Here is a 13583-nt window from a genome sequence, read left to right as displayed (position 1 = left end):
TAAAGGCCCGGCAACATGCGTAAAGCCCTGGGATGTGTCTAAGTCCCGGGGCTTCTAAAAAGGAGTGGGACGGGGGTGAGGCGGAGCGGTCCAGGGGCAGGGCAGAGCAGGGCCGGAGGTAGGCGCAAAAGTTATGATAGAGGTCGGACGGGGGGGGTTAGAATAGGGCTAGGGGGTGGGAAGGGGTGGGAAGAATAGAGTAGGGGTAAGGGAAGTTCCCTCACAGGCCGCTCCAAAATCAGAGCAGCCTGGGAAGGGAACAGGTGAGGGCCGCGGGCATCAGCGCACACAGGGTGCACAATTGTGCACCCGCTTGCACGCGCCGACCTCCGATTTTATAACATGCATGCACCTGTGCACGCATGTTATAAAATCGGGGGTCCATGTGAGCGCGCCGGGTAGTGCATGCACATGTATGCCTGCGCGCTTCTTTTAAAATCTACCCCAATAATAAGAATAACTCTCAGCAAAGAGACAAGGAAGAGTTTGGGTAGTATGTTCTTTAATATCCAGTAACCTACCTTATTTAATAATAATTATAAACCTACTCCCCAGACTGTTTCAACTCTTATCAGAAACAAATGCTTCCAAATGAAGTGGTTCATAAAATACAAATGTATTATTCTGATCATTTTTACTTTTTTAGAAAAAGGATTTTTCTACTGCATTGACCTACAAACCTCAAAAAGGTTTGTAGGTCAATGAAAGGAAACTAAACAGTGTATTTTTGAGGTTTGTAGGTCAATGCAGTAGAAAAATCCTTTTTCTAAAAAAGTAAAAATGAAAACCATGGATGTGTACAGTAATTTTACCTCACCCTTTTGAGGTAGAGTAGATTATGATCCCTGGAGGAGATGATAAATATCACCAAAAGTCTCTGAGCATCAAATTCTCAATATATTATAGGGATGTGAATCGTTTTTCAACGATTAAAATTATCGTCCGATAATGTTTATATCGTCTTAAATCGTTATAGAACACGATACAATAGAAATTCTAACGATTTATCGTTAAAAAATCGTTAAATCGTGTTAGTGCGCACTAACTCGAGTTAGTGCGCACTAACTCCCCGTTAGTGCGCACTAACTCGATTTAGTGCGCACTAACTGAAAATGATACAAATAAACACTTTCCAGGTCACTGAAGGTCAGTTAGGAATGAATATGTGTTCCTATTGGCTGGCTGCCCTCTTATCTATTGATGTTACCAAGGTTACCACTGAGGTGATGGTTGGGGGGATGGGAAATGGAACTGGAAACTAACGAACACCAACAGAAAATGAAACAAAGTGTTCACACTTCCCAGGTCAGTAAAAGTCACTTAGGAATGAATATGTATGTATGTATTCCTATTGGCTGGCTGTGCTCTTATCTATTGATGTTACCAATATGGTTGGGGGGGATGTGAAATGGAAACAGTTGGAAGCTTGACAAAAAAGTAATGTAATGATCAGCACTCACGTGACTAGAACTTGTTTGTTTATTATTTTTGTTAGCAGGCACCTGAAATGCTAGTGCATGTTGAATTTGCCAATCACTGTGCATTTTAGAAAAGTGGTCCTGGCTGGAACTGTACACAGTTCAAATATATGTAATTGATTGTTGGTAAGTGTATTTTTTAAGTAGCCACACTGGCACCAGTATGTTTACTTTTCCTCCTACTTAACTCACTAGCTCAGCTTTGTAAGAAGGGCTTCTCTGCTTGTGTGTTGTTTTTGTTTGGTGTGAGGAGAGCAGAAACATCAGATCTTTATTCAATCTACTACAGTCATCTCTTACAGTGCCCTATCCCTATTAATACCAGGAGTGTTTGTGATCTTCCTGCACACAGTGCCCTAACCCTGATACCAGTCTGAGACAGCTCCCTCCCTGCATTACTAGTGAGAGGCTGGCTTCACAGACAGGGGGGAGCTGCCTGACCCTCACTCCTGACTTCCCCCATGTCCCAGCTAGTGAATGGTGTGTGGGTGAGGGGGGAGGGGTGGATGGTGAAGTCTGAGACAGCTCCCTCCCTGCATTACTAGTGAGAGGCTGGCTTCACAGACAGGGGGGAGCTGCCTGACCCTCACTCCTGACTTCCCCCATGTCCCAGCTAGTGAATGGTGTGTGGGTGAGGGGGGGGGGAGGATGGTGAAGTCTGAGACAGCTCCCTCCCTGCATTACTAGTGAGAAGCTGGCTTCGCAGACAGGGGGGAGCTGCCTGACCCTCACTCCTGACTTCCCCCATGTCCCAGCTAGTGAATGGTGTGTGGGTGAGGGGGGGGGGGGGGAGGATGGTGAAGTCTGAGACAGCTCCCTCCCTGCATTACTAGTGAGAGGCTGGCTTCACAGACAGGGGGGAGCTGCCTGACCCTCACTCCTGACTTCCCCCATGTCCCAGCTAGTGAATGGTGTGTGGGTGAGGGGGGGGGGAGGATGGTGAAGTCTGAGACAGCTCCCTCCCTGCATTACTAGTGAGAGGCTTGCTTCACAGACAGGGGGGAGCTGCCTGTCCCTCACTCCTGACTTCCCCCATGTCCCAGCTAGTGAATGGTGTGTGGGTGAGGGGGGGGGTGGATGGTGAAGTCTGAGACAGCTCCCTCCCTGCATTACTAGTGAGAGGCTGGCTTCGCAGACAGGGGGGAGCTGCCTGATCCTCACTCCTGACTTCCCCCATGTCCCAGCTAGTGAATGGTGTGTGGGTAAGGGGGGGGGGGAGGATGGTGAAGTCTGAGACAGCTCCCTCCCTGCATTACTAGTGAGAGGCTGGCTTCACAGACAGGGGGGAGCTGCCTGACCCTCACTCCTCCGGGGTATTGTGATCTTCCTGCGCACAGTGCCTTATCCCTGATACCAGGGGTGTTGTGATCTTCCTGCATGCAGTGCCCTATCCCTATTAATACCAGGAGTGTTGTGATCTTCCTGCATGCAGTGCCCTATCCCTATTAATACCAGGAGTGTTGTGATCTTCCTGCATGCAGTGCCCTATCCCTGATATCGGGATGTGTGCAAGAAGATCACAACACCCCCGGTATCAGGAATAGGGCACTGTGTGCAGGAAGATCACAACACCCCCAGTATCAGGAATAGGGCACTGTGTGCAGGAAGATCACAACACCCCTGGTATTAGGGATAGGGCACTGTGTGCAGGAAGATCACAACACTCCTGGTATTAATAGGGATAGGGCACTGTGTGCAGGAAGATCACAATACCCCTGGTATCAGGGTTAGGGCACAAGTTCTAGTCACATTGACTGATCACATTACTTGTTTTGTCAAGCTACCAACTGTTTCCATTTCCCATCCCCCATATACTGTCAGTAGGAAACTTGGTAACATGAATAAATAAGAGGGCAGCCAATAGGAATACATATTCATTCCTAAACTGACCTTAACTGACCTGAAAAGTGTCAAATTGTATCATTTTCAGTTAGTGCGCACTAACTCCCAGTTAGTGCGCACTAACTCCCGTTAGTGCACACTAACTCGAGTTAGTGCGCACTAATCGGAAAAAACGATTTTTAACGATTTTTTAACTAAAAAATCGTGCCTAAGACGATTTTCTTGCCCTGCCACACGATTTCTATCGTTAAGACGATATGGAAAACGATTCACATCCCTAATATATTATACACACTTCCAAGTTCACTTGGTGTTTTGGATGCTATGAGCCAGATGTACTGAGCAAGTTTTCCTTAGATGCAAATGGGAGAAACTCCTTAGTGCATCTGGCTCATATGTTCTTTGCATGACATATTAAGAAGCATTACACCACACTGCATGTTGCCACCTAACACACTGTAATGTGGATACAGCAAGGAAATAAATTACACAAAATGAGGTGACAGGGCAGAATCAAAGAAAGATGTTAGCTTTGGCTTGAATAACTGGAACAACAGTGTCCCAGGTGAGAGCTGTCAGAGTCATGCCGATTTGTTGCTGTCAGTCCAAGTGCAAACTGCTGAATTATTTTCTTTAGCTCTATAGGAGAAATCCACCTGGAACATTCACTACATGTCATCAGATAATTACCAACATGTTAAAGAAAACTGTTTTGATCTTTGCATTGAAAATAATCTAATGACAAATAAACATGAACCATAGCACAGTTTTAGTCAGTCTCCCTGGTTGGTGAGCCATTTCATTAAGCTCTGAATGCCTGGCTTATGATTAAAATAAAATGCCTTTCAGCCATTTCAAGCTGCCAGCAATCCCCGTCACCCTGTGATGTGCAAATCTATTAAAAACCGCTTTGATGAAAAATCTTCTAAATGTCCATAAGATGAAACAAAGCCATAGGTTTCTCGGACTTTTGAACTAGCACGAAAAGTTGTAATTAGCATTAAATGAGTGTCTCATTGAAAAGCAAAATGTATGCATTATACTATTGTTCCCTTTTGGGGGGAGGGGGGATGACAATTTTCAAAACTGCCATTCTACCCAGGTAAATAGGTTTTTACCCACTTTAATGTCTTTGAACATTTTCCTCTATGTGATGATGAAATGAGGCCGCATTGGGTCCTTTGGCAGTCACTACAAAGAGTGACTGCACAACCCTTTGATTGTGTACCTCTTTTGTGTAACAGCAGCATTTCCAGTTCTGCTGCTTGGCTGTGGGAACTCCATTGCATGATATTCTCCTGTTCTGTATTTAGATTCTGCAATGGCAATGCAAAATTAAGTAGATAATGGTAGAGTCTGTGGCTAATGCTTCCATTGCCTATGCCCCTAGATTATGATCGCACCACTTACTAAATTTGCTGGTCATTTGTTGTGGTGGTAGTCACACCTGGTGGTGTCAGTTGGCAATTCACTGGCTGCATGTTTTTCACTGATCTGTGGTATTGGGGGTGGGGGAAGGACTGCATCTATGTGACTTTGAATGTGAACAGAACAAGTAATAACTGTTTTAGTAACCAGGCTAACTATAGCCACGCAGGGGTAGATATTCAGAGCTGGACATGTAAGTAAATTAGGGCTAGATTTATAAAAAAAAAATCACATGCAATAGGAAGAGAGGGGTGTGTTTTATGGTAATAGCCTATTAATTGCAATGTGCATTATCTAAGCACAGGTATTGCCACAAAGTGCATTAACTTTTCACACTTTGTGTGTGTAATACCACAATAATTGCATTTTCCTACCTGCAAAGTACTGATATGAGAGAGTGAGAGAGAGAGAGAGAGAGAGAGAGAGAAAGAGAGAGAGAGACTATCTACAAGGCCCTTGTAGTAGTTGGCTATTTATGCTACTATAGGAGGCCCACCTAGTAACTCGAGGTGAGGTTTAGGTTGTAGTGTAGGGGTTAGGGGGCCACTTTGACATGCAGAGTGAGATGTACGAACAGAACAGTGCACTCTTGTGAAGATTTGATGTCTTTCAGAGTGAGGAAACTCACACAACAATGAGATTTCTACAATGTTCTCTCAACCTAGCTTGATGTTACCCAGGTACATCAAGCTCATCGTTGTGTGAATTTCCACACTCCGAAAGACATAAAATCTTCATAAGAGTATACTGTTCTGTTTGTACGTCTCACTCTGCATGTCAAAGTGGCCCCTAACCCCTACACTACAACTTAAACCTCACCTCGAGTTACTAGGTGAGTCTCCTATAGTAGCATAATTAGCTGCTTACTATGGTGTCACCCCCAGAGGCTCTCTCTCTCTCTCTTTCCCTCTTCCCACCTCTCACATCTCAGGCCCCCAGCCTAAAAATGCCCAAAAAGGTGTAGTTGTTTTCGGTGTTAAAACTGTGCAATATCATGTATTATGGCTTTGCACTTTTTGAAGCCAGCCCAATTTTACAAAATTCCTGCCCTTGACTCTACCTCAATCCCTCCCCTTTTAAAAATTAGCATCTCACCATGCGTTGTGCTGCTTTTCGCAAGCATTAAGGTGTTTTTCACATGCAAAAATGCCATAATGTGAGTTGGAAAATGACTATTAGCCGGTTAGATCTTATTTTTTTATGTTACTTATTTTATAGTTATATATACCGTCGTTTGGAAAGTACCAAACCCATCACAACGGTTTACATGAACAAATAAAATAGAACTTAAAAAATAATTATACAGTATAAAAATAATGATATCGTATAAAAATAAGCCACTGTAATAGTAATTAAGCATACAAACAAGTAGAAATACAATATGCTAAAATAATAAAATAAAATGTAAAAATAAAAATGACTCAAAATTCATATAAACATTCTTGAATGGGTTTCTTTCCTGGTCCTGTTCATCATAGGCTCTGCAAAGCAGCCATGTTTTTAATTCTTTTAAAAATGTTTTTGGGTTGAGCTGCAGTCTTAATTATGTTGGTAGGGTGTTCCAGATTTTTGGGCCTGCAAGGGAAATGGCTCTGTTTCTAACCTGCGTTAGATGTGCCGACTGAACTGTTAGAATGGCTAAAAGGCCTTTGTTAGTGGATCTTAGGTTCCTTTGTGGTGTATGTAGTCGGATGGTTGCATTAAGCCAGTCTGTTTCTTCACCATAGATTATTTTATGTATAATACAAAGAGATTTATATTCCATTCGAAAATTTATCGGTAACCAGTGTAATGAGATCAGCACAGGTATAATATGATCGTACTTTCTTGTATATGTTAAGATCCTTACTGCTGCATTTTGAAGGACTTGTAATGGATGAATAGTTGACTGTGGGAGACCTAGTAGAAGTGCATTGCAGTAATCAGTGCTGGAGAACAGTAAGGTTTGGAGCACTGTTCTAAAATTGTTTTTGTCTAGTAAAGGTTTTAACCATTTGAGTGTATGGAGTTTATTATATCCATCTTTTAACTTATTAGCAATGGGGTATATTTTCAAAGGGTGTAACCCTTTAAAAACCCTCCTGTGCATGCCCCAGGATGCGCATATGTCCTGGGGCTTTGAAAAAGGGGCGGGAAGGGGGCGGGAGCATGGGCGTGGTACAGGTCCGGGGGCGGTCCGGGGACAGGCCCGATTCCTCCGGCACAGTGGCTGTGCCGGGGGATGGCGCACCGGCAGCTGGCAGGTGTAACTTTTGAAAACAAGGTGGGGGGATTTAGATAGGGCTGGGGGGTGGGTTAGATAGGGAAAGGGATGGGAAGGTGGGGAGGAGCGGAGGAGCGGAGGGAACGGGGAAAGCCATCGGGGCTCCCCTAGGGCTCGGCGCACGCAAGGTGCACAAGTGTGCACTCCCTTGCACGCGCCGACCCCGGATTTTATAACATGCACGCGGCAGCATGTGCATTTTATAAAATCAGGTGTACATTTGTGCACGCTGGGTAGCGCACACAAATGTACCCCACGTGTGCTTCTTTAAAAATCTACACCATAGTGTGTGAGGCCAAGTCCAGTTAAAAAATGACAAATTGGAATCATGCAAATATTAAACAGAGTGGCCAACAGTGAGGACCCTTGTGGAACTCTATTGAGTTCATTTTTATCAGAAATAGAGTTTTTGATTTTTACTTGGAAGAAGCGGTTTTTAAGATATGAAGAAAACCATTTGATTGTGGTATCAATCAGTCCAATTTCTGTTAGTCTGTATAAAAGAATTGTATGGTTCACAATGTCAAATGCTGCTGATAAATCGAGTAATATTAGTAGATAACTTTGTCCACTATCGAATCCTCTAAGGATGGTATCGGTGAGAGCAAGCAGTAATGTTCAGTGCTATGCTGCTTTCTAAAGCCGAATTGTAAAGGGTATAAAATATTTAATTTTTTCTCTACTACTTTTTCTATTAACTTTGCTAAGAATGATAAATTGGATACCGGTCAATAATTAAGCGACGTAGAGTCCAGTGATGTTTTTTTTTAAATAGGTTTAATTATTGCACATTTGAGTATTTGTGGGTAACAACCTTGATTTAGTGATAAATTAATTATTTTTGTTATTGGGATAGAAATTAGGTGGGCTGTTGATTTTAGAGCAGGGATGGAAATCTTGTCGAGCTGGTGTGTTGCAGGATTCATTTTATTAATCAGATTTTCAATTTCAACAGATGAAGTTTCATCACATTTTGACCATTTTGTACCCTCTCTGATGTTCATATCAATTATTTGGTTCCTATTATTATCAATACCTGATAATAGGTTTACTATTTTTTGTTTAAAAAAATGTGTAATTTTGGTCCATTTTGATTCTGGAAGTGGGCAATTGTCACCAGTGGGGTTTCTAATGAGCTTCTGGACTGTTGAGAAAAGGATTCTTGGGTTATGGAGAAAGCTTTGTATTTTTTTAATAAAGTATTCCTTTTTTGTATTATTGATAAGTTTTTTGTAGTATGCCAAGAAACTTCTATACTCCGTCAGGTTTGATGTGGTAGGATTTTTTCTCAAGTTTTTTTTTTCTCAGAGTTCTTTTTGTAGATTTAATTTCATTGTTATACCAGGGCTTGTGATTTTTTGGGTTTTTTATGTTATTGTTTTTACTGGATTTAATTTAATTTATTAGCTATGCTGTTTGAAAATTCTAACCAAGAATGTGTTGCTTTTTCACTATTTAAAATGTTTAGTGGGGATGTGAATCGTGTCCTCGATCGTCTTAACGATCGATTTCGGCTGGGAGGGGGAGGGAATCGTATTGTTGCCGTTTGGGGGGGTAAAATATTGTGAAAAATCGTTAAAAATCGAAAAATCGAAAAACCGGCACATTAAAACCCCCTAAAACCCACCCCCGACCCTTTAAATTAAATCCCCCACCCTCCCGAACCCCCCCAAATAACTTAAATAACCTGCGGGTCCAGCGGCGGTCCGGAACGGCAGCGGTCCGGAACGGGCTCCTGCTCTGAATCTTGTCGTCTTCAGCCGGCGCCATTTTCCAAAATGGCGCCGAAAAATGGCGGCGGCCATAGACGAAAAAGATTGGACGGCAGGAGGTCCTTCCGGACCCCCGCTGGACTTTTGGCAAGTCTCGTGGGGGTCAGGAGGCCCCCCACAAGCTGGCCAAAAGTTCCTGGAGGTCCAGCGGGGGTCAGGGAGCGATTTCCCGCCGCAAATCGTTTTCGTACGGAAAATGGCGCCGGCAGGAGATCGACTGCAGGAGGTCGTTCAGCGAGGGTTCCGGCGCCTCGCTGAACGACCTCCTGCAGTCGATCTCCTGCCGGCGCCATTTTCCGTACGGAAAATGGCGCCGGCCATACGCGTATGGCCGGCGCCATTTTCCGTACGAAAACGATTCGCGGCGGGAAATCGCTCCCTGACCCCCGCTGGACCTCCAGGAACTTTTGGCCAGCTTGTGGGGGGCCTCCTGACCCCCACGAGACTTGCCAAAAGTCCAGCGGGGGTCCGGAAGGACCTCCTGCCGTCCAATCTTTTTCGTCTATGGCCGCCGCCATTTTTCAGCGCCATTTTGGAAAATGGCGCTGGCTGAAGACGACAAGATTCAGAGCAGGAGCCCGTTCCGGACCGCTGCCGTTCCGGACCGCCGCTGGACCCGCAGGTTATTTAAGTTATTTGGGGGGGGTTCGGGAGGGTGGGGGATTTAATTTAAAGGGTCGGGGGTGGGTTTTAGGGGGTTTTAGTGTGCCGGCTCACGATTCTAACGATTTATAACGATAAATCGTTAGAATCTGTATTGTATTGTGTTCCATAACGGTTTAAGACGATATTAAAATTATCGGACGATAATTTTAATCGTCCTAAAACGATTCACATCCCTAATGTTTAGGTGTTTTATATTTTGTTCAATTTTGTTTTGAAGATCCTCAATCTTTATTGAGTGTCGGTATGAAAATGATACAGGATGATGAGTTCCTGATATTGAATGTGTGTTGATTGAATTAAAAAATGATTCGACCATGGAACTTGAGTGTATTTTGTAAGTGGAGAGCTGCCAGTATTGAAATTAATGAACATTAAATCTAAGGTGTGCCCTGCTTTGTGTATTGGACCTGATATAACTAATTCAAAGCCTAGAGCGGACAGTGATTCAATAAGGGTGTTATATGTAGAGGAACATGGGATGGTATCAATATGTAAGTTGAAATCTCCTAATATAATTGCTGGTTTATCAAGTTCTAACTCATTAACAAAAAGTTCAATTATTGGTGATATATTGTGTTCCAGCAAACCTGGTGGACAATATAATAAGCACATTTGTAGATTGTTTGAATTAAATAAGGCAACTTTATAGGGCTCAGCAATATTTTTTGGTAATAATTTCACACCAAGATCTTTTTTTGCAATAAGCATCAGACCTCCTCCTTTACGATTCTGTCAAGGTATAGAAAGCGTTGTATAATCCAGAGAAGAAATTTGATTATCCAGCTAAGCTACGATGTATATTCAGTTGTATGGCAAAGCCACTGAATATATGCATATATATATGCACTTAGCCGGATAAGTCTACCCGGCTAAGTTTAGACATACTTTATATCTAAATTTACACATATACTTATGCGGCTAATGCCAAATATCGGTAGTTACATCAAGTACACACCTATTTTTTGTGTGGGTGCTGAATGTAGGTGCATATTCAGCAGCTGCTACTTAAGCCACATAAGTCCCCTCTTATCTGGCTAAATAGTGCTGACTGGCTAAAGTTTAACAGTTCCCTGGGAATGCCTCCAGCTCCATTTTTTTTTACGCTGTTAAATTTTATGCAGACAATGATTTTCCTGGACAATATTTACCTGATCACTAGGGGGTCAGTATTAAAAGATGCATTCATGTGACCATGTGCACAGTTCCCAGCGTGCGCACATGGATGTGCCAATTTTATAACATGTGCGCATTACCGTACACATTATAAAATATGATATCCATGCCCACATGCACACCCAATTTTATAATCAGCGCGTGCATGTGTGGGTGAGTAACAGTCATGCGAGCAACGGGAGGATTTTTTAAAATATGCATGGCGACGCAGATAGGCCTTTCCCAGTTCTCTCCCAGTCTGCTCCAAATAAGGAGCGGTTTGAGAAGGAACTTCCCTTACCCTAACCCTATCCTTCTTCTCCAGGCACTGGCTGGCTACCAGCTCGAGTTTCCCCGGGACAGTGTCGAATGGTGCTGTCCCACCCTGCCCCTCCCCGCCCAGACCACACTGCCTGGTCACCCCTTTCTTTGGGCCTGACACTTCGGCGCATAACGGGGGTTACGCATGTGGCCGGGCCCTTTGTAAAATGCACGTGGTGCGAGCAAGGCCCAGCCACACAAACCCCCCCCCCCCCCCCAATCTTATGAATGCCAGGTTTTTAAAATTTGAGCATAGGGACATAATTTAAATCCCCAAAATTTCCCAAAACGATTTGCAGAATCTCCAAGTTAGCCTGACAAATCTTTTGACTATGGACCTCTCTATATGTAGACTGATATAAACGGATTTATAAAACATTTTTTTCTATTTTAAGCTAATGAGAAAAGCATTTATAAATCAGATCTAACATATTTTAATATGGTTAAGTAAGTAAATGAGAAGACAACTAGGACTGGTATAAGACTTCATAAAGAAAGAACATATTTGATTGAAAAATTCAGATGAATTGCTAAATCCAAATTTAAGCATCAAATATTACCAAATATACTTAAATATTTTGGGGTAGATTTTAAAACGTATGCGTGGGCGTAGATTTGTTCGTGCAACCCGGCGCTGCCACGCGCATGTTATAAAATCCGGGCTCGGCGCACACAAGGGGGTGCACACATGTGCACCTTGCGCGTGCCAGGCCCAAGGGGAGCCCCAATGGCTGTCCCTGTTCCCTCCAGCCCCCCTAACTTCCCCTATCTAACCCACCCCCCAGCCCTACCTAAATCCCCCCTACCTTATTTTATTTCTTATGCCTGCCAGAGGCAGGCATATCTTGCATGCGCCGGCATGGCCGGAATGGAGGAGGGCTCAGGAAACGGCCCCGGACCGCCCCCGGACTGCCGTCATGCCCCCGGACCCGACCCCAGACCACCCCCTGACCCCAGACATGCCCCAGACATGCCCCTGGACCAACGTCACGCCCCCCAGACCCGCCCCCAGACCACCCACTTTTGAAAGCCCTGGGACTTACGCGCGACATGGGGCTTGCACGCCACCGAGCCTATGCAAAATAGGCTCGGCATGCAGAGGAGCATATTTTCTCAGGTTACGCGCGTATGTTACATGTGTAGCCTTTGAAAATCTGCCCCTTTCTGTTTTTTACAGTCAGAAATAAATTAATCTTCTTTATTTTACTGTGATAAAGGCAGTTTGTGCTTTGAGTGATATGCCATTGTCTGCTACAAAAACAATTCATAAGGCTCAGTTTGTTCAATCATCTAACAGATGACATTAATAGAAGTGTTCCTGTTGTGTTTACTTGTATAGATTGATGTCTTGTCTGAAGTTGTTGAGGCAGTGGAAGGGAAAGTAGAAGTATTCCTTGATGGTGGTGTGAGGAAAGGCACTGATGTGCTAAAGGCTTTAGCACTTGGTGCCAAGGCTGTGTTCATAGGAAGGCCCATCATCTGGGGATTGGCATATCAGGTAAGCATGCTAATATTTATTTATTTCCATTTGATATTCCACCTAATCCTAGGAAAGGCACAAGGTGAATTACCCCCAAAAAAAAAAAAAAAAAATAAATAAATAAATAAATAAATATATATATATATATATATATATATATATATATATATATATATATATATATATATATATATATATATATATATATCAGAGGGCGGGGAAACAAAGATTAGAGATGAGCAGTGGGAACATTTTTTTTGGTTCATATTTTTGATTCAGGGAGGAGGGTTGATACTCTTTTTTATTTCTGTTTTTGGCAATGAACTAAAAATATCCAAAAAGTTTTGGATATTTTCAGATAAGTCTAATTTCAGTTTGCTCCATTTGGAATGAATTAAAATTTGACTTTTTATTACAAAGTTGTAGCTAGTGGAAACAGATGCACATCCCTAATAAAGAATATATAAACTGGGAATTGAACAATGCAAAACAGTATCATATGTATTCATAAATTGTAAAATATGAAATCCAAATATAAGGGTGAATTTTTAAAGAGTTATGTGCATAAAAATTAGCTTTCATGTGCATAAGAAGCTTGCACTCTCTGCATTTTATAAAAGTCAAAATTCTGCATGCACTTTATGTTTCACGCACACACACATATATGCACATAAGAAAGGGGGGCAGTCTTGGGGTATTCTGGAGTGGGGCCAACAGTTATGCATGTAAATTGCTATTTTATAAGACATGCACATACATTTAACAAGTTAGTTATGCAATTCTACACCTACCAATTATCTGGCATAATTGATATTAGACTTGTTTATTGTGTATTATTGGCTGGGTGAACTGGGGGGAAGTTCAGGCTGAATAGCCAGTGCAGTCTTGATGATTTGGAGGAGGAGTGGTTGGGCTGGTGGGGCAGGGGCGGGGCGGGGGCGGGATCAGAGGCTCCTGGCACAGCGGCCATTTGCCGCTGTGCCAGGGATCGCGCGCCGGCAGTTGGCCGGCGCACGCAACTTATTTCAGCCCCAGGGCTGAAGTAAGTTTTCCAACAAAAGGAAACATTTAAAAAAAGGTAGGGGGAAAGGGCAGGGGAGGTAGGGGAAGGGAAGGAAAGGTGGGGTGGGGGGGTAGGGAACGGGGGAAGGCGGCGTGGGCTTGGCGCTCACAAAGCGCAT

At 43.3% G+C, this 13583-nt stretch overlaps 1 protein-coding gene across 2 annotated transcripts in view; it reads left to right on the top strand.

Moving 5' to 3' along the window:
- HAO1 (hydroxyacid oxidase 1) overlaps positions 1-13583 on the top strand; it is a 104039-nt gene that overhangs the window by 72928 nt on the left and 17528 nt on the right. For both annotated transcript variants that reach the window (XM_029596863.1, XM_029596864.1), the window contains exon 6: positions 12262-12420. In XM_029596863.1, the coding sequence (XP_029452723.1) occupies positions 12262-12420 (159 nt within the window). The remainder of the gene's footprint in view (positions 1-12261; positions 12421-13583) is intronic.

The sequence above is a fragment of the Rhinatrema bivittatum genome, chromosome 3 (assembly GCF_901001135.1).
Source record: "Rhinatrema bivittatum chromosome 3, aRhiBiv1.1, whole genome shotgun sequence".
NCBI lineage: Eukaryota > Metazoa > Chordata > Amphibia > Gymnophiona > Rhinatrematidae > Rhinatrema > Rhinatrema bivittatum.
The sequence above is the reverse complement of the archived record's forward strand: the minus strand, read 5'-3'. Positions and strand labels throughout refer to the sequence as shown.